The 15,959-nt window shown below is 45.4% G+C and overlaps 5 protein-coding genes across 5 annotated transcripts; 4 read left to right on the top strand and 1 right to left on the bottom strand.

Moving 5' to 3' along the window:
• The first annotated feature begins 484 nt into the window (after positions 1–484).
• C8R40DRAFT_695208 (armadillo-type protein) lies at positions 485–4,473 on the top strand. Its single transcript, XM_046235896.1, has 5 exons — positions 485–567; positions 682–691; positions 751–3,345; positions 3,408–3,731; positions 3,797–4,473. Exons 3-5 carry the CDS (start codon positions 756–758, stop codon positions 4,342–4,344), a joined length of 3,462 nt encoding a protein of 1,153 aa, XP_046090104.1. The 5' UTR covers positions 485–567; positions 682–691; positions 751–755; the 3' UTR covers positions 4,345–4,473.
• A 3,269-nt stretch (positions 4,474–7,742) lies between these two features.
• C8R40DRAFT_695040 (uncharacterized protein) lies at positions 7,743–8,458 on the top strand. The gene is made up of 3 exons (XM_046235894.1): positions 7,743–7,855; positions 7,904–8,238; positions 8,355–8,458. The coding sequence occupies exons 2-3, from the start codon at positions 7,918–7,920 to the stop codon at positions 8,364–8,366; spliced, it is 333 nt and encodes a 110-aa protein (XP_046090103.1). The 5' UTR covers positions 7,743–7,855; positions 7,904–7,917; the 3' UTR covers positions 8,367–8,458.
• A 1,446-nt stretch (positions 8,459–9,904) lies between these two features.
• On the top strand, positions 9,905–10,753 carry C8R40DRAFT_1037255 (uncharacterized protein; the record flags this gene model as incomplete). Its single annotated transcript, XM_046223648.1, has 5 exons — positions 9,905–10,035; positions 10,091–10,215; positions 10,271–10,359; positions 10,426–10,541; positions 10,591–10,753. The coding sequence occupies 5 exons, from the start codon at positions 9,905–9,907 to the stop codon at positions 10,751–10,753; spliced, it is 624 nt and encodes a 207-aa protein (XP_046090102.1).
• A 528-nt stretch (positions 10,754–11,281) lies between these two features.
• Positions 11,282–13,455, top strand: C8R40DRAFT_694866 (family 27 glycoside hydrolase). The gene is made up of 5 exons (XM_046235893.1): positions 11,282–11,917; positions 11,971–12,089; positions 12,148–12,337; positions 12,393–12,874; positions 12,929–13,455. The coding sequence occupies exons 1-5, from the start codon at positions 11,688–11,690 to the stop codon at positions 13,306–13,308; spliced, it is 1,401 nt and encodes a 466-aa protein (XP_046090101.1). The 5' UTR covers positions 11,282–11,687; the 3' UTR covers positions 13,309–13,455.
• Positions 13,456–15,954, bottom strand: C8R40DRAFT_694711 (ASST-domain-containing protein). The gene is made up of 10 exons (XM_046235891.1): positions 15,575–15,954; positions 15,439–15,518; positions 15,168–15,381; positions 15,062–15,113; positions 14,876–15,008; positions 14,719–14,825; positions 14,452–14,663; positions 14,212–14,394; positions 14,053–14,150; positions 13,456–13,997 (listed from the first exon to the last, which is right to left on the bottom strand). Exons 1-10 carry the CDS (start codon positions 15,763–15,765, stop codon positions 13,603–13,605), a joined length of 1,665 nt encoding a protein of 554 aa, XP_046090100.1. The 5' UTR covers positions 15,766–15,954; the 3' UTR covers positions 13,456–13,602.
• Positions 15,955–15,959: the final 5 nt, after the last annotated feature.

Here is a 15,959-nt window from a genome sequence, read left to right as displayed (position 1 = left end):
ACATCTTTCGTCTGAATTACCCATGGACTTTACAGACCTCATATAATATTGTAAAACCAACATTTGACGAACACATTGATCATGACAGGAAGTGGACACTGCGATAACGACGGTTGGTGAAATCCCAGCTTCCAACTCCCTCTTGCCTTACATCACTACTATTACTCCCTCCTATCTTGTTGTTTTCTTTACCCTCTTCGCCTTCCTTTCGCTTTGCATTCAATGTAATGTAGTCCCAAAATGGTCCATACCTACATTCTAGGACTTTACGACCTCGTTCCTTTATTCCGGATGCATTGGTGTTATACAAATAATTCGTTCCAGGTTGTGAAATCCCCGGGCCTTGGCTAAGTTGACATGATAAAAAATTCGGGATGGGGAACATTCGAAACTATGCTTTTGCTTTTTGAGAATTTACTTCAATAAAGTACTTTCCAAATAATACGTACACATGCAAATGACTACTGGATAGGCAATTTATAGTAACAACACTCTCGCTCAAGACGACGGCATTGGTAGGCATTGGAGCTCACAAATTGAGATCTCTATGAGCGCAAGCGCCCTCTCGTAAGCGCCTTCAAGTCATGCACTTTTCGCTTACTCAGACGTTTTTGACTCGCTTGTCCCATTTTCACTTTGCATCTTACGTTCTCTTGAGTCTTAACAAGCTTGTAATCCTAGGTCTCAATAGGTGAAGACTTGTCGCTTTTACATTTACTGCTCTTGAGCTGACCACTCCCTACTAACTAGGTATAATGTCTCCTCCTGGGTCGCCCAGATTGATAGACTCGTATACAGCCCCCAAGGAGATCCTGCAAGAATTCGCCGACCTTGCGGAAGAAGAAAATGTTGACCCGTTCGCAGAGACCGCAAAGACTCGTCAAATAGCGGCTCGACAATCCGACTATCACAATCGCCGCTTTGAGCGAGTCGCCGTTGATAGCGCAGATGCCTTTCAAGAGGGTGGGAGCGAAGAAGGGGGTTACAAGGATGCAATGAGGCTAGCTAGGCTGGAGCAGGAGGAAGTCAGAGTAAAAAGGGCAATAGAGGAGAAGGAAAGACAGGAACGAGAGGAAGGAAAGATGAAGATGGACTTAGACAAGACACCACCCGCTGCCGAGTTACAGGACGTGGAGATGGAGTTAGCTTCCGCGAAGGAGCTTGCCATGTCTCGAGAACAACCGGGAGCAAAACGCAAACGACGCTGGGACAATCCTGAGCCTTCCGACGAAAATGCAGATCCCAACAAGATGGACACTGGTGAATGGTCAAAGGAAGCTTTAGAAGCTTCTGCGCCAAAAAAACGGCGGTCGCGATGGGATGCTACTCCTGCGGAAACTCCTGTCGCCGAAACTCCAAAGCGTTCAAGGTGGGATCAGACTCCAGTCGTCCAGGACACCCCCATGGTTCCCATTATCATGAACGCTCCCGGTCTTTCTCAAGATGATAAACACAATCGATATCTTACTGATGAAGAGCTCGACGCTATCCTTCCTGCTACCGGATATGTTATTGTCACACCTCCACCCGGATATGCGCCCATGGTACAGCCTCGGAAGCTCCAGGCTCCTTCTGTGACCGAAGTTGGCGGTTTTCATATTCAGGAAAGCTCCGACGCTGCCGCTGTAGCAGCCGCAGCAGGTCTCGCGCCAGAATTGCCCACAGAAATTCCTGGTGTCGGCAACCTCGCCTTCTTCAAACCCGAGGATGCTCAGTATTTCGCTAAGATCATGAAAGAAGAGGACGAAACGGAGCTCTCGGTCGATGAGATGAAAGAGAGGAAGATTATGCGACTACTGTTGAAGATCAAGAACGGTACTCCGCCGGTGCGTAAAACTGCATTAAGGCAGATCACGGACAAGGCTCGCGAATTTGGTGCTGGTCCTCTGTTCGACAAGATTCTTCCTCTTCTCATGGAACGTACTCTCGAGGACCAGGAACGGCATCTCCTCGTTAAGGTCATTGATCGTGTGCTATACAAACTTGACGATCTCGTCCGACCTTATGTACATAAAATTCTCGTCGTCATTGAACCCCTCCTCATTGATGAAGACTACTATGCGCGAGTGGAAGGTCGTGAAATCATCTCCAACCTTTCTAAAGCCGCTGGTCTAGCTCATATGATCTCCACTATGCGACCTGATATTGATCACGCTGATGAGTACGTGCGTAACACTACCGCTCGAGCGTTCTCAGTTGTAGCCTCCGCCCTTGGCATTCCATCCCTCCTCCCATTCTTGAAAGCTGTATGTCGCTCCAAAAAGTCTTGGCAGGCCAGACATACTGGTATCCGTATCGTCCAGCAAATTGCCATCATGATGGGCTGCGCCGTGCTACCCCATCTCCGCAACCTGGTCGATTGCATTGCCCATGGCCTTTCCGATGAGCAGCAAAAGGTCAGGACTATGACTGCGCTTGGTTTGGCTGCACTTGCCGAGGCCGCCGCTCCCTATGGTATTGAGTCTTTCGATAATGTGCTCAAGCCTTTGTGGTTGGGTATTCGTCTTCATCGTGGAAAGGGCCTGGCTGCTTTCCTCAAAGCTATCGGTTTTATTATCCCTCTCATGGACCCCGAATATGCTTCTTACTATACAAAGGAAGTGACAGTCATTCTTATTCGAGAATTCCAAACATCCGACGAAGAGATGAAGAAAATTGTGCTCAAAGTCGTCAAGCAGTGCGCTGCAACGGAGGGTGTCACCCCTGCTTACATCAAGCATGATATTTTGCCTGATTTCTTCAAATCGTTCTGGGTTCGTCGAATGGCACTCGATCGCCGTAATTATAGGCAGGTAGTTGAGACTACTGTCGAGTTGGCTCAGAAGGCCGGTGTATCCGAGATCGTTGGTAGAATCGTCAACGAACTCAAAGATGAGGCCGAGCCTTACCGAAAGATGGTTATGGAAACCATCACTAAAGTCGTCGCTACCCTCGGTGCTTCCGATATTGACGAACGTCTGGAAGTGAGATTGGTAGATGGAATCATCTATTCCTTCCAAGAACAGACTACTGAGGACCAGGTCATGCTGGACGGTTTTGGTACCGTTGTCAATGCTCTTGGCATTCGTGTAAAACCCTACCTTACTCAAATTGTTTCCACTATCCTTTGGCGACTCAATAACAAGAGCGCCAAAGTCCGTCAACAAGCTGCTGATCTTACCACCCGGTTAGCTGTGGTCATCAAACAGTGCGGAGAGGATCAGTTGCTCAGCAAGCTCGGGCTGGTCTTATTCGAACAACTTGGTGAGGAATACCCTGATACACTTGGGAGTATCATCGCAGCAGAAGGTGCTATTGCCAATGTTGTTGGTATGACGCAAATGAACCCTCCGGTCAAGGATTTATGTGAGTGTTACTGATTACTGACTCTGAAGTTTGTCGACTGATTAAATCTTTTCTGTTATCAGTGCCACGAATGACCCCTATTCTTCGTAATCGACATGAAAAGGTGCAAGAGGCATCTATTAACTTGATTGGTCGTATCGCTGATCGTGGTGCGGAATTCGTTCCTGCTCGTGAATGGATGAGAATCTGTTTCGAGTTACTTGATCTGCTCAAGGCGCACAAGAAGGGTATTCGACGTGCTGCTGTCAACTCTTTCGGTTATATTGCGAAGAGTTTGGGCCCTCAAGACGTACTTTCGGTCTTGTTGACCAATCTCCGTGTGCAAGAACGTCAAAGTCGAGTGTGTAGCACGGTGGCTATAGCTATCGTGGCTGAAACCTGTGGACGTGAGTGGTTGAATGATATTCACTCCTTCCTTAACACACGTTGATATCTTCTCCCACCATTTTAGCTTTCACCTGCATTCCCGCTATTCTTAACGAGTATCGAACTGCAGAACTGAACGTCAGGACTGGTTGTTTGAAGGCCTTATCTTTTGTTTTTGAATACGTCGGCCCACAATCGGCCTACTACTGTGATTCCGTCGTCACCATGCTTGAGGATGCTCTTACTGATCGTGATCTGGTGCATCGACAAACGGCAAGCACCATCGTCAAGCATCTGGCATTGGGTGTTGCCGGGTTGGGATGCGAAGACTCCATGCTACACTTGATGAATCTCGTCTGGCCGAACTGCTTCGAGACATCCCCTCACGTAATTGGTGCAGTGATGGATGCGATAGAAGCTATGCGAGTGACGCTTGGTCCAGGTGTGCTCTTGAGCTATGTTTTGCAAGGCCTCTTCCATCCAGCTAGGAAGGTGAGGGAGGTATATTGGCGCATCTACAATGCGCTGTATCTTGGTGCCGCGGATGCCATGGTTCCATTTTATCCCGACCTTGGAGAATTGAGTGAAGGGAAGAACGTTTATGATCGACACCCATTACAGGTTTTCATTTGATTTATTTCGCTCATAAGTGGTTCCTCAGTTAGTATTATTGTCTGTCTCGTTGTACGATAACTTGTATCATGGTCGGTCATAGTGTTTGCTCCATTTATATACACATTAGTATCAATCGTTGGTCTATGACAACATCTTAGAACACGAACAACTTAAAGGCTAGGGTAGGACTAACACACATCCGATTTCCTTTGTGTAGTCAAACTAAGGCTCCAACCGTACTATCTATATACTATCTATATATGGTTATAACTATATATGTATTTGTATAGGTCTACCCCCCCCAAGAGAAATTTAAACATACAGTATGTATACTGTTTATACTGTATATATGGTTATTCTACCAGCATGCGAGGTCCATCGTGTCCAATTAGTAATTCAGGTTGCTGGGCCACTTCTATTACACATTCTTGACAGCCCTAGCTGTGTTCGTTGTGAATCCCGCCTACAGGATGTCAATGAGAAATAATTGAATCTTTTGTCTCCCTTTTTCCACTCCTCTCTTCAAACTTTATGGCTGAAGCAGCGCACGTTCAGTGTGCAGCAGCAGTAAGGCTGTTGAGTACCCTTGTCAAAGGATTACCAGACCATGTTCCTCTTGCATCCACAGAAAGCAGAATCTCAGAGATATTTAAAAAGGTACCGGAGCCTCTACCATCTGCGGACCCTGATGAGCATTGGACTACTTTCAATCGTCGCATGGACTTGTTGTATGGGAATGATGTACGTGGTGCTGATGGTAAACTATTAAACATCACTCGAGGCCCATTGGGAATGGATCTTGTTGTTGGATATATTCAAAGTGCAGTCGATGCAGGCCATCTACTATGGGAAGCTGCCTTGCCAAAATTTGCAAGGTTGGTGACTGGTGTGCAAAACATAAGGTATGCATTCAATGGTACATAGTGAAGAGAATTTCGATTGACAAAAATACTCCTAATAGTAAAGACCCTCCAGTACGAACAAAAACTCCACCAAGAATGACCATTGAAGAAGTTAATGAAGAGGCGCCGGCACCAACGATTCAAAAGTCTCAGCACACGAAGGCTAAAACCAGCACAAGCAAAGAAAGTGTGCCGGGAAAATCTTCGGCAAAGCGGAAGAAGACCACTGCCAGTGGTGTCGACATTTGGGCTGATACCTTATCTGCTGATGACGCTGATTATATACTGCCAAAGCGTTCTCGCATTGAAGAAGATTCGGAAAGTGAGGTATTTGATTCCAATAATGAAGAGATAATCTCGACCACAGAACGTGGCAAAGGATTGGTGAGGCATATCTTATTATGAAAGGAAAAATCGGAAGTATATGACAAATTTTAGAAGGAACGCAGCAAAAAGAGGGCAGCCAGGGGAGCGGAGCAGAGAGACACCGAGACAACTAGATTACGCAAAAATAAAGTCATTTCAATCGACTCTGGATCGGAGTCCGATGGACAATCAGCACAGCACAAAGTGGATACTGAAGAGGCAAGGGAACAAGCTAAAGGTGCTCGTCGAGGGCCTTCCAATGCCAGTATGCAGCATTTCCATGAGCCGGTTGCAGTCATGGATAAAAAGAAGGGGGCACGTTGGGAGTTCAAATGTCGATACTGTGAATGGTAAGTTCAAGTTTATTCAGATGATTACCAGAATTCATACCTCTGTACATAGTGTACGCAGCATTGAAAGGACAGTGAAGGGCCCTAAAGTATCATTTGATGATGAGGGAAAGTTGCCCAAACTGAATAACCTTGCTACCCATTCGAACGAGTGCAGAGGAAAGTCGAAACCACAGGAAAGAAGTGATGAAGGGAATGGAACAGAGCAGAGCACAGCTGAGGGTCTGAATCTGAAGCGTAGCGCTGATCTAATGCGCAACTACCTCAAGGATGGCGAGCTTAACCCTGAAGCTCTTACCACCGAGAGAGGCTTTTTACGCTTATTTGCCGCCTGGATACTGGATGAAGACTTGCCATGGACCACTGGAGAGGCACCAAATCTTCGTTTACTCTTCAAGTATCTGAAAGTTCGCTATATGTTGCCTTCTGATACAACTGTTCGCAATCAGCTCGCAAAGATCTTTGCTGAGCTAAATGCTAAAGTAGTAAAATCGTTCACGGTGTGTATGAAATTTTTGTGTGATTCAACAACTGATCATTTCTATAGAGCGTAAAATCGAAGATTGCTTATGCTGAAGATACATGGACTACAAAACAGATGGTTTATACTTTTGCATGTACTATTGGAAGTTTCATTGACGATGACTGGAGATTGGTTGAGATGGTGGTGGATTTCAAGCCTTTAGAAGAGAAGGAACATGAGGGAGAGTATGCAGGGCAAGCATTTGTCAACGGAGTGAGAGAGCGAGGAGGTCTCAATAAGATATGTGATTTCACGTTCATGAGTCTACTGCCATATAACTGACCGTTTACTATCTACTGTATCAGCCTCACCACCGATAATGCCTCTGTCAATGATGTCCTGGTCGCTACTGTTGCACGTTGTGTTCTCGCATGCTATGGTGTCGAATGGAATCCAGATGGCCATATACGTTGTATTGCCCATGTCATCAATCTCACAGTTCAAGATCTATTGGCATCGATGGACGAAGCAGAATGGTCAAGCAACATCGACTACTATGAGCTTAACAAGGATGCACCATTTCACTATAGCGTTGATGAAGATGTCGAACAGATTGCACTGGAAGCAGAAGGGGACAGTGAACAAGTTGATGGAGAGGAAGATGTAGAGATCGGAACAGCTATACAAAAGGAGGAGGCGAAGAAAAAGAAGGCGGAATCGAAACAGCAGTGTGAAGAATCAGAGCAGACTGTTGCCGAAAGTATGAAGGGAACGAGTGCACTGCGTCGGGTTTGTCATTTTTATGATTGCCACATATCGTTCTTATTCCCTTTTTACAGCTCCGGTTCATTACAACAAAGATCGTGTCTTCACCTCAGCACCGCCAAAAATTTCGTAGAATTGCTCATTCGAAATATTCAGAACAGACTGAGGAGAATGCCAGACGAAGAAATCTGATGGTTGTACGCGATGTCCGTACTCAATGGAACTACACCCATACCATGATCCGTCGTGCCCAACTCTTACAAGAAGTCAGTATTGCTGCTTTTTATTCTACTTTCATGGAATGAAACTCTATTTTAGGCTATCGATACTTGGACATTTGAGACAGAAGAGATGCGCCCGCTGCTTATTGACAAAAAAGAGTGGAAACTCTTAGAAGATCTTGCAGATATCCTTGAGGTATGTCAATCCTGCCTTTTCCTTTCCTCCATGCTCATTGCATTTCAAGCCGTTTACACATGTTACTCTGATTATGTCTCGCACTTCACAGCCGACAATTCCATTTGTGCTTCCTGCATATCATCAACTCGACACACACCTAGAGGCTAAAAGTACCAAGACTAGTTTGCCAAAGATACTCACTAACGCGGCATCTGTCGGATTAGAGAAGCTGAGGAAATACAAGTGATTGGCAGACGGGAACTGATTCTATGTTCTTGGTACTGGTGCGTTCCCTATTCCTTTTTTTTGACTGTCTTTGACATCCTTGGCAGTATTACACCCGGAAATGCGCTCCAAATGGTTTGAGACCCTCGGAACGACATCATGGGAACGAGAGGACCATCGAGACAAGGCTGAAACCATGTTCCGACACGTTGCGCTGGATTACTTCCAAGAACAACTAACCTCACCAACTCCTGACCAGTCATCCCTCAATAAGCCGAAGCCACCTGCTAACGGGTTCTTGAGCCAGATGTGTGCTGTTGACCTCTCATTCATTCCCACTTCACCTCGAGCAACTCAGGCCGATTTGGAGGATGAAATATCGCGTTATCTCCGATTTGAGGGAGGCGTTGGGAAAACACAGGAACCACTAGAATGGTGGCAGGTAAGGTCTATTATGCCGCTGCACTTTCGTTTCTGAGTTAAAGTATAGAAACACGCTGGTTCTTTTCCTACCATTGCTCGAATGGCGCGCAACTTTCTTGGCATTCCGGCAACTAGTGTTTCTGTTGAGCGAACATTCTCGAAATCTCGTCACATTTGCTCAGACTTAAGGGGTTCATTGAAAGCTGAAACCATTCAGAAGGCTCTTTTGGCGAAGGTCTGGATTTGTAGTGGATTATTAGATGTTAACGAGCCCGTTAAACCTCGCAAAAAGCATGGTTCTGTGGACCACGTGACTCAAAAATGATACTGTATGTTTAACTGTCTTTATATAGTAAACATATGGTTATACACTGTATATGTATATTTACGCTGTCAAGGGTATACATATACAGTACGGTTGGAGCCTTAAGTCAAACTGTCGGGCAAACACTACGTCGGCAGTCGCTAATAACGGCTGGGATTTACAAAGGGAAATCTGAGTCAAAACTTTGATTTCCCATCTGTGCTTTTGATGTATTGATCTTCCGGCAATGACTTGATTTCTCAGCTCATCATTGATAATCTTTCCCATAGATAATTAATAATCTTTCCCATAGATAATTGATAATCTTTCCCGTAGATAATTGATAATCTTTCCCATAGATAATTGATAATCTTTCCCATTGATGATTGACAATCTTTTACATCTGAACAAAATTTTATTTCCCGGTTCGCGAAAGTAAATGCCCGACTTTTGAGCCACTGCAAATACTAGTCTTGCGTTGATACAGAGTGAGAGTTACCAGAGTTGTGCGACATATAGTTATCCAATCCATTCAACATCTTCACCATATCGGCAACAAGTTCATGCCATCGTTTCTTATCACCTTCTGGATCAAAACCCTGTCCCCACCATTTGACGCATGCAAGAAGTCCCAACCAACCATTTCTGCCATGCTTATTGAGTGTAGTCCAATCATCACCAAATTCCTCGAATGCAACATTTTGTAAGGAGATACCGCCTCTCAATAGTTCTGGACAGTGGCTCAAAAGTCGGGCATTTACTTTCGCGAACCGGGAAATAAAATTTTGTTCAGATGTAAAAGATTGTCAATCATCAATGGGAAAGATTATCAATTATCTATGGGAAAGAAATGATGAGCCGAGAAATCAAGTCATTGCCGGAAGATCAATACATCAAAAGCACAGATGGGAAATCAAAGTTTTGACTCAGATTTCCCTTTGTAAATCCCAGCCGTTATTAGCGACTGCCGACGTAGTGAAAGCGAGTATTTTTACCTTGATACGGTAGCTCGGGATTCATTCGTAGTATTATCACGTGTTAAGGTCTAGGCCTTAGCGCCTAGCCACCAAAATCGCTTGGCATCTTGACTCAAGTATCAACGTACAGAAATCTGATAATGTCGGTCTCTTCTTCACCTCCAATGCACTCCTCAGGACATTCAACGCCGGTGCCGCGGCGCTCAGCTATGAAACACTCTTTCTCCTCTGATTCGCCGCATCAGTCTCCTTATACCGAAACCAGTCCTCTTCCTTCGACCTCGAGCTTTCCCCTAGATGCACCCTCGCCTTTAGCATCATCAAGCCCTGCCACATCAGCTGTTCATCGTATATCTTCTTCAACCAATCTTACCACTCAATCTGTCCCATCTCCTTATGTATCCATGCCGCAGACACCTGTACCGGGATATACACCCAAAGTTTCGTTTGACACCTTTGAGAATCCAGTGGCCAGCATGTTCAGCTTCACGTTAAGAGCCAAATCTGCTGGGTATAAAAGGACGAGGTCGACGAGGTAAACTGCGGTCGATTTGCTGGTGTTTCTCGTCATGCTGATCTATCGATTGCAGGGTCTTTCTGTGTGCCTCATCTGCTGATGAATCAGGAAGGGAGGCTCTTGATTGGTCTTTAGAAAGCTTTGTGCAAGATGGTGATGAATTCGTGGTTTTTAGAGGGATCGAAGAAGAAGTTCTTGGTAAACTTGTCACCCATCAAGATATTGCTCTTTTTAATGTGGCTTCCTGGTGTAGACAAAGATCATGACCTGGTCCGCGAAGATGCTCGTGCCCTCATGGCTTACATCCAAGCGAAGAGTCAAGAATATGATCCAGATCGTAAAGTTCGTGTCCAAATCGACTTCTGTGACCAAATCGACTTCTGTGACCAAATACTTAAATGATTGTAGCTCTCCATAATCTTGGAATATATCGCTGGAAAAGTTACCGATGCTCTCGATCGTCTCATCGCCCTTTATAAACCTGATTCCGTTGTTGTTGGTACCCGTGGACGAAAGTATGTTAGGTCCTTCACATAACTCCGATCGGTGTGCTCACATCCTTTTCATCTACAGAGCCTGGCAAGTAGGTATCGGCAAAGGGACCATGGGCAGCATTAGCCGGTACTGCTTGACCCATTCCCCTGTTCCAATCATCGTTGTGAGACCAGAACGAAAGGTCAAGAAGACTGTCGAGAAGCGGAGAGCGGATCCCAAAAGGGGTACCCATTTTGACTAAAGGAATACCATCCAGAATTAGACGCACGTGTCCTCGTGGTTCTGATAGCCAAGACTCAACTCAATTCCAACAAGGTACTCACCGAACTACATCCAGAGCTTGTTCACACCGTAGGGATCTCTGTCGGAACTTGGGGATCAGAGAGATGTGCTAATGCAAATCTGGTCTTGCCAATTGTAGCAGCAAAAATTGGCTTTGGGTTATGAGCTGGAGGAGATTAGTCGTTATCTACTCACGGTCTACTCACGGTCCACTCGATGCGTTCCTTGTCTGCTTCATCCTCTACATGCATGCTTACAAACCCTCGTCTCAAAAATCATCCATCCACTTCTTCGCAGTCTCCTTGTAACATGACTGCGTCTTCGATGTTCCTTCTCACAATTGCAATGAACCACAATACAAAATTCCATCGTTTACACAATTTCGGTCGATGCTCGGTTATGTACCATGATGTTACTTGTTTTAGGGCTACTCAGCTCCCACCTTGACCACTTGTGACCTTGACTTCTTCAACACTGTTCCACGCTTAGCCCTTCGACCAGGTCCCATCCCTCATCGATCTTTCAGGTGTTATTCGCGCAATTTGATCTAATTTTGGGGAATCTCACTGACTAACGAGGCACTTGGGTCAAACACAAGATACAAGCTCGAGAATGCAAACGTATGCGAACAAGGGATCTTTCGGTGATTCCTAAAAGGTCTTTTTCGGGCCAATGAGTGGTGCTTCTTCACATTCTGTCTATATCCGGTACATAAGCCCTGCCACGTCAATACGGAATGCCTGAAAACCTAGTGGAGAGGCCTTACGGCCTTGAATTCTGCTGCTCCAATCAAGTTTAAAAAGCGATCGCTTAAGCTTTATTCTTTCTTCCATACCTCCTCTCTTTTTCTAGTCATTCCTTACTTTCATTCTTTTACAGACACTCTTTGAATCATGTATATCCCTCGGGCTGCTACTCTTGCTGCTGCCGTGACCTCCGTTCCTTTACATTCGCTCACTATCACCCGAACCCCAAACGGCTTCACCAACTCGGCCCGTGGATGGAATTCATTCGGTATACAAGCGAACGCAGCCACCGACCCGTCTTTCATCTTCAATCAGACCAGCGTTGAACAACAATGCGACGTCCTAGTCTCTGCTGGCCTTGTTGGCCTGGGGTACAGGTATGGCAAATGAAACTGTCCTATCACTTTTTGCCTTTGACGCGGAATTGTAGTTACTGTAGCCTAGACTCTGGCTGGTCTGTAGGCGGCAATGGAGACGAAAATGGGCGAATTATCGCCGATAGCTCGCTGTTCAACATGCCAGATCTTGCTAATCATCTTCATAGTGAAGGTGTGTCGCGATATACATCGACGCCTAATATAGTCTGAAAATTCCGATCTTTTTCCAGGCTTGCAACTCGGTGTCTACGTCGTTCCCGGCGGCTTTCTCGCTGATGTGAACAAGACCATCCTGGATACAAATATCACGATCGGTTCAGTTTGCTCGGGAGATAACGGTCTCGCTCGCTGCAATTGGCAATATGGTCAGGATGGTGTACAGCAATGGCACGATTCTGTTGTCGCGCTATTTGCTGAATGGTGACTACATTCTGCTCTTATATACACTATAGCGCAACTAATCACGGGAGCATAGGGGTGTCGATTTTATCAAACTTGATTTTATCACTCCTGGATCCCCGGATAATGGAGTTTCGTTACCTCAGAACGAGTCTTTAGCCGTTGTGAACTATCATAACGCAATAGTCAAATCTGGTCGACAAATGCGTTTGGATATTAGCTGGAAACTTGCTCGTGATCCGAGTGATTTCAGCATTTGGGAAGACAATGCGGACTCCTTCCGTACTGACCAAGATATCAACAACTCCGGTGCTGATTCCGATTCTTTCACCGCCTGGGCTACAGTACAGCGAGCTATTGATAATTACCGTCAATATATCGTCTTGCACACTTCTCAAGACGAGACCCTCAGTATCTATCCTGATATGGACAATCTATATGTAGGCAATTCGGCACCTGAAGATGGAGTTACCGACGATGAACGGTTCACAATCATGAGCCATTGGTTGGGAGCAGGATCCAACCTTATACTAGGAAACGATTTGACCCAACTTGACGGTTCGTATTTCCCACAATTCCTCATAGTAAATTGTATCGATATCTGTGTTCTAGATACCGGGAAAGCCATCCTTACCAACGCCGCAGCACATAGCGTCGCAGACTTTGCTGCCAAAAACCCTATGCGCCCCAGAAACCCAGGCACCGGAGAAGGAGATGCGCAACAGTTGCAAGCATGGATTGGTGGCCCTGACGATACAGGAAAGGTTATAGTACTTCTCGCCAATTATGGACCTGATGAAGGTCAAGGCGGCTTTAACACCACTCTCACTGGAGTACAGAACCTTACCGTTACTTGGCAAGATTTGGGAATATCCGGAAGCTTCGATATCCAGGAAATGTGGAACGGACAAGATTTGGGATCCTCTTCCCAGCAGTTGAATGCAAGTTTGGACGAGGGCCAGAGTTTATTAGTGGTTATGACACCTAACTGACAACCCTGGAGCTCAAATTTTCAACTTTCTAGTTGACGAACAGCTCAACAGTCACTCTTTTATCTCTTTCGATCGTGCCTACATTTTACATACAGGAACTACTTCCTCGAACATTCCCAATGTTTCAGTGCACGCTATGTACTTTTTTTTGAATTCCTTCAGTCGATATCATGTGCTACAAACTGAAAGAAGGTTTTCCTATGTATTTTTACGTTTGCGGAAATCTACTCTCGTTGTTACCAAACACAGTAGTAGTTGCTATGATTTTTTGTTAACCATATACTTCGAGCAGCTTTAAATTACTTGGAGTGAATAAATGATTATGACAATCATCATTGCTCTCCAAGCCCCAATAACTAGAGCTACAGCCCCATTTCCACTGCTAGTGAAATTACTAGTTCCCAAATGCGTGTTATCGGAAGAAATAGCCCTTACAGCATAGAAGTCGTACGAGTTGGTAGCTGTATTGAAGGTAAATGTTGTCTCGAATCCGCTACGTGTCTGGTTATACAACGATAACGCGTCGGAGCCAGAGGAATCGGATGCTCCGATCAACTCCCATTTTTCTGTACGAGTATCCCCGTTCCAAGAGACGTGGACGGTGGTCAGGTTGCTGGAGGACGACTGAACCAGCTGCAAGGAAGGCGGATCGGTAGGTTCTCCCGTCCAATTGAAGCGAAGCATGCGATCTGTATATGTAAGGAGGTCTGAGAATATTTCGTGAGAGGTATGAGACGAACATACAGGCTTCATTATAATTTCCACCTATCACGCCAAACTGTGCAGTCCATAAGAGTTCGCCTGTTGAAGAGTATTCAGAGTACCAAGGCATAAATCCCCATCTAGTCACGGTGGATGTTTATGAAAACCGAGAGTTAAATTATAGAACCAGGTTTTACCTACCCTACGAGGAAATTCCCGTTGGGTTGTAATTGGACGCTACCCTGGCTTTCTGAAACCGTGTAATTATACGGGATGAAATCCTGTAACAACTCGACAGTCATGCTTGTGAAGTTGAGCGCAAGATATAGTCCCCGCGAAGATGATTCGTCATACTCCCCATATTCTCCTCCGTTGTCGAAGATTCTGTATATCAGAAGTTGAGCGCTGGAAGAAGGCGATAGCAAAAGCCAGGCTACTCACGTCATAGTCGCATAAGTATCGTTCTTGTTAACCCATCGAGCGTGATGCTGCCAGCTGTAATTAGCACCATCCCCCATCGCAAAGCTACTGTTCGCGCTGCCCATCTTCCATATGATTTCGCCATTGCTCCCATTGAGATAGTAGATGGTGAAGCAATGTCGAGATGAGATGAGGTAGTCTCCGTCGTCTGTCTTTTCAATGGCATTGATATGCTATATCGCTCATTGAACACAGTGCGCTGCGAGCCGCAGAGAAAAAGGCACTTGCAAAGTAATCCCATGCTTCGTCAGTAGATCCACCTCCTGTCCCTATAGCATTATAGCATTCGCTAGGATCGACGTGGTCACTAGCATACCAAGTAAATAAGGTCTCTCCTAGTTGGGAGTGGGTTAGTCTTTCAAACAATTTATCATTTATGACGGACCGCTGGTAATGTTAAGCTCTTGGAAAACACTATCAAAAAGATACCCAGATGAAGGACCCCCGTAAGGCGATAGGTCATATTCGCGCGTATAGTATGCGGTCATAAGTCCAGTATTATTAGTTGTGATTCTAGCCTTAAAAATCACAAAGGATTAGTTACAGGACATATCTTTGACAGAGTATTCACCTCATGAAAATCTGCATACGTAGAACCTGTGATTCCTGTAAGGTTTGTCGTGCTGGACATTTGACGTGAGCATTCCAAAGCAAACCACGAGCGCGAAGAAATTCACTATCTGGCAACACGTTCATATTTGCTGTTCAGCAAATTCAAGTACCCACTTCCGATTCCAGTACCAAGGATATCACCCAACCAAACTAGGATGTGAGGCTCTCCGAGGTAGGTTTCAACCTGAAATACTAGTGTCTCTCCCCATGCAGATCCATCCCAAATGAGATGGCCGTTATTATCGAATATAGATGCACTGGGTTGCACCGTGCTAGTTCCTATAAGCAGTCAAAGCTTCAATTTATTTTCCTGAGGCATATTTTGACATTGCGTACCACGAGGGGAAGTGAATAAGTAGCCAGAGCTGAGGGAATTTGTGGACTTATTCAAAGCTTGTACGAAGTTGAATGCGACTCTACATAGTGAATAAAAATCCGTCGAAAAGCCCCAACGCACAATATTCGGACATACGGTGTAGCATTGGATGTGAAGAAGGTCTGATATGGTCCGGCGCCATACGCTCCAGCAGTATAGTCACTACTGGAAATGAAGACTGAATCTGAACGTACACAGTTCAGAAAGAGTGGGGATGTCATGGACAGCCAGAGGATGAAGACATGAAAGTGAGATGAGATTTGCAATAATGCATGGTCGACAAACATCTTAGTTGAAGGAGTTTTAAGAAAAGGGTGCGCTCTTCAACTTGAAATAAGGAGTGAAAATCCCAAATGTGATGAAACTACATGTAAATAGAGTATCGTGGATATTTTAAGAATTTGGAAACCGCAGCTCGCCGCAGCTCTTCAACTCCCGCAACTGTGAATGCGATGATGGCCGAGACTGTGATTCTGACGTG

Source organism: Lentinula edodes (genome assembly GCF_021015755.1).
Source record: "Lentinula edodes strain Le(Bin) 0899 ss11 chromosome Unknown C8R40scaffold_5, whole genome shotgun sequence".
NCBI lineage: Eukaryota > Fungi > Basidiomycota > Agaricomycetes > Agaricales > Omphalotaceae > Lentinula > Lentinula edodes.
This window is presented reverse-complemented; position numbering and strand designations above follow the sequence as displayed.

Excerpts from the sequence above, each read along its gene's own strand:
- C8R40DRAFT_694711 (XM_046235891.1), bottom strand. The coding sequence starts at position 15,765 with ATGTTTGTCGACCATGCATTATTGCAAATCTCATCTCACTTTCATGTC. Across the intron at positions 14,395-14,451 it reads GATACTTATGCGACTATGAC|AATCTTCGACAACGGAGGAG; the intron begins GTGAGTAGCCTG and ends TCTGATATACAG. Across the intron at positions 13,998-14,052 it reads TGGAAATTATAATGAAGCCT|ATCGCATGCTTCGCTTCAAT; the intron begins GTATGTTCGTCT and ends TTACATATACAG.
- C8R40DRAFT_695208 (XM_046235896.1), top strand. The coding sequence starts at position 756 with ATGTCTCCTCCTGGGTCGCCCAGATTGATAGACTCGTATACAGCCCCC. Across the intron at positions 3,346-3,407 it reads CCCTCCGGTCAAGGATTTAT|TGCCACGAATGACCCCTATT; the intron begins GTGAGTGTTACT and ends TTCTGTTATCAG. Across the intron at positions 3,732-3,796 it reads CGTGGCTGAAACCTGTGGAC|CTTTCACCTGCATTCCCGCT; the intron begins GTGAGTGGTTGA and ends CCACCATTTTAG.
- C8R40DRAFT_694866 (XM_046235893.1), top strand. The coding sequence starts at position 11,688 with ATGTATATCCCTCGGGCTGCTACTCTTGCTGCTGCCGTGACCTCCGTT. Across the intron at positions 11,918-11,970 it reads CTTGTTGGCCTGGGGTACAG|TTACTGTAGCCTAGACTCTG; the intron begins GTATGGCAAATG and ends GCGGAATTGTAG. Across the intron at positions 12,875-12,928 it reads CGATTTGACCCAACTTGACG|ATACCGGGAAAGCCATCCTT; the intron begins GTTCGTATTTCC and ends TCTGTGTTCTAG.
- C8R40DRAFT_695040 (XM_046235894.1), top strand. The coding sequence starts at position 7,918 with ATGCGCTCCAAATGGTTTGAGACCCTCGGAACGACATCATGGGAACGA.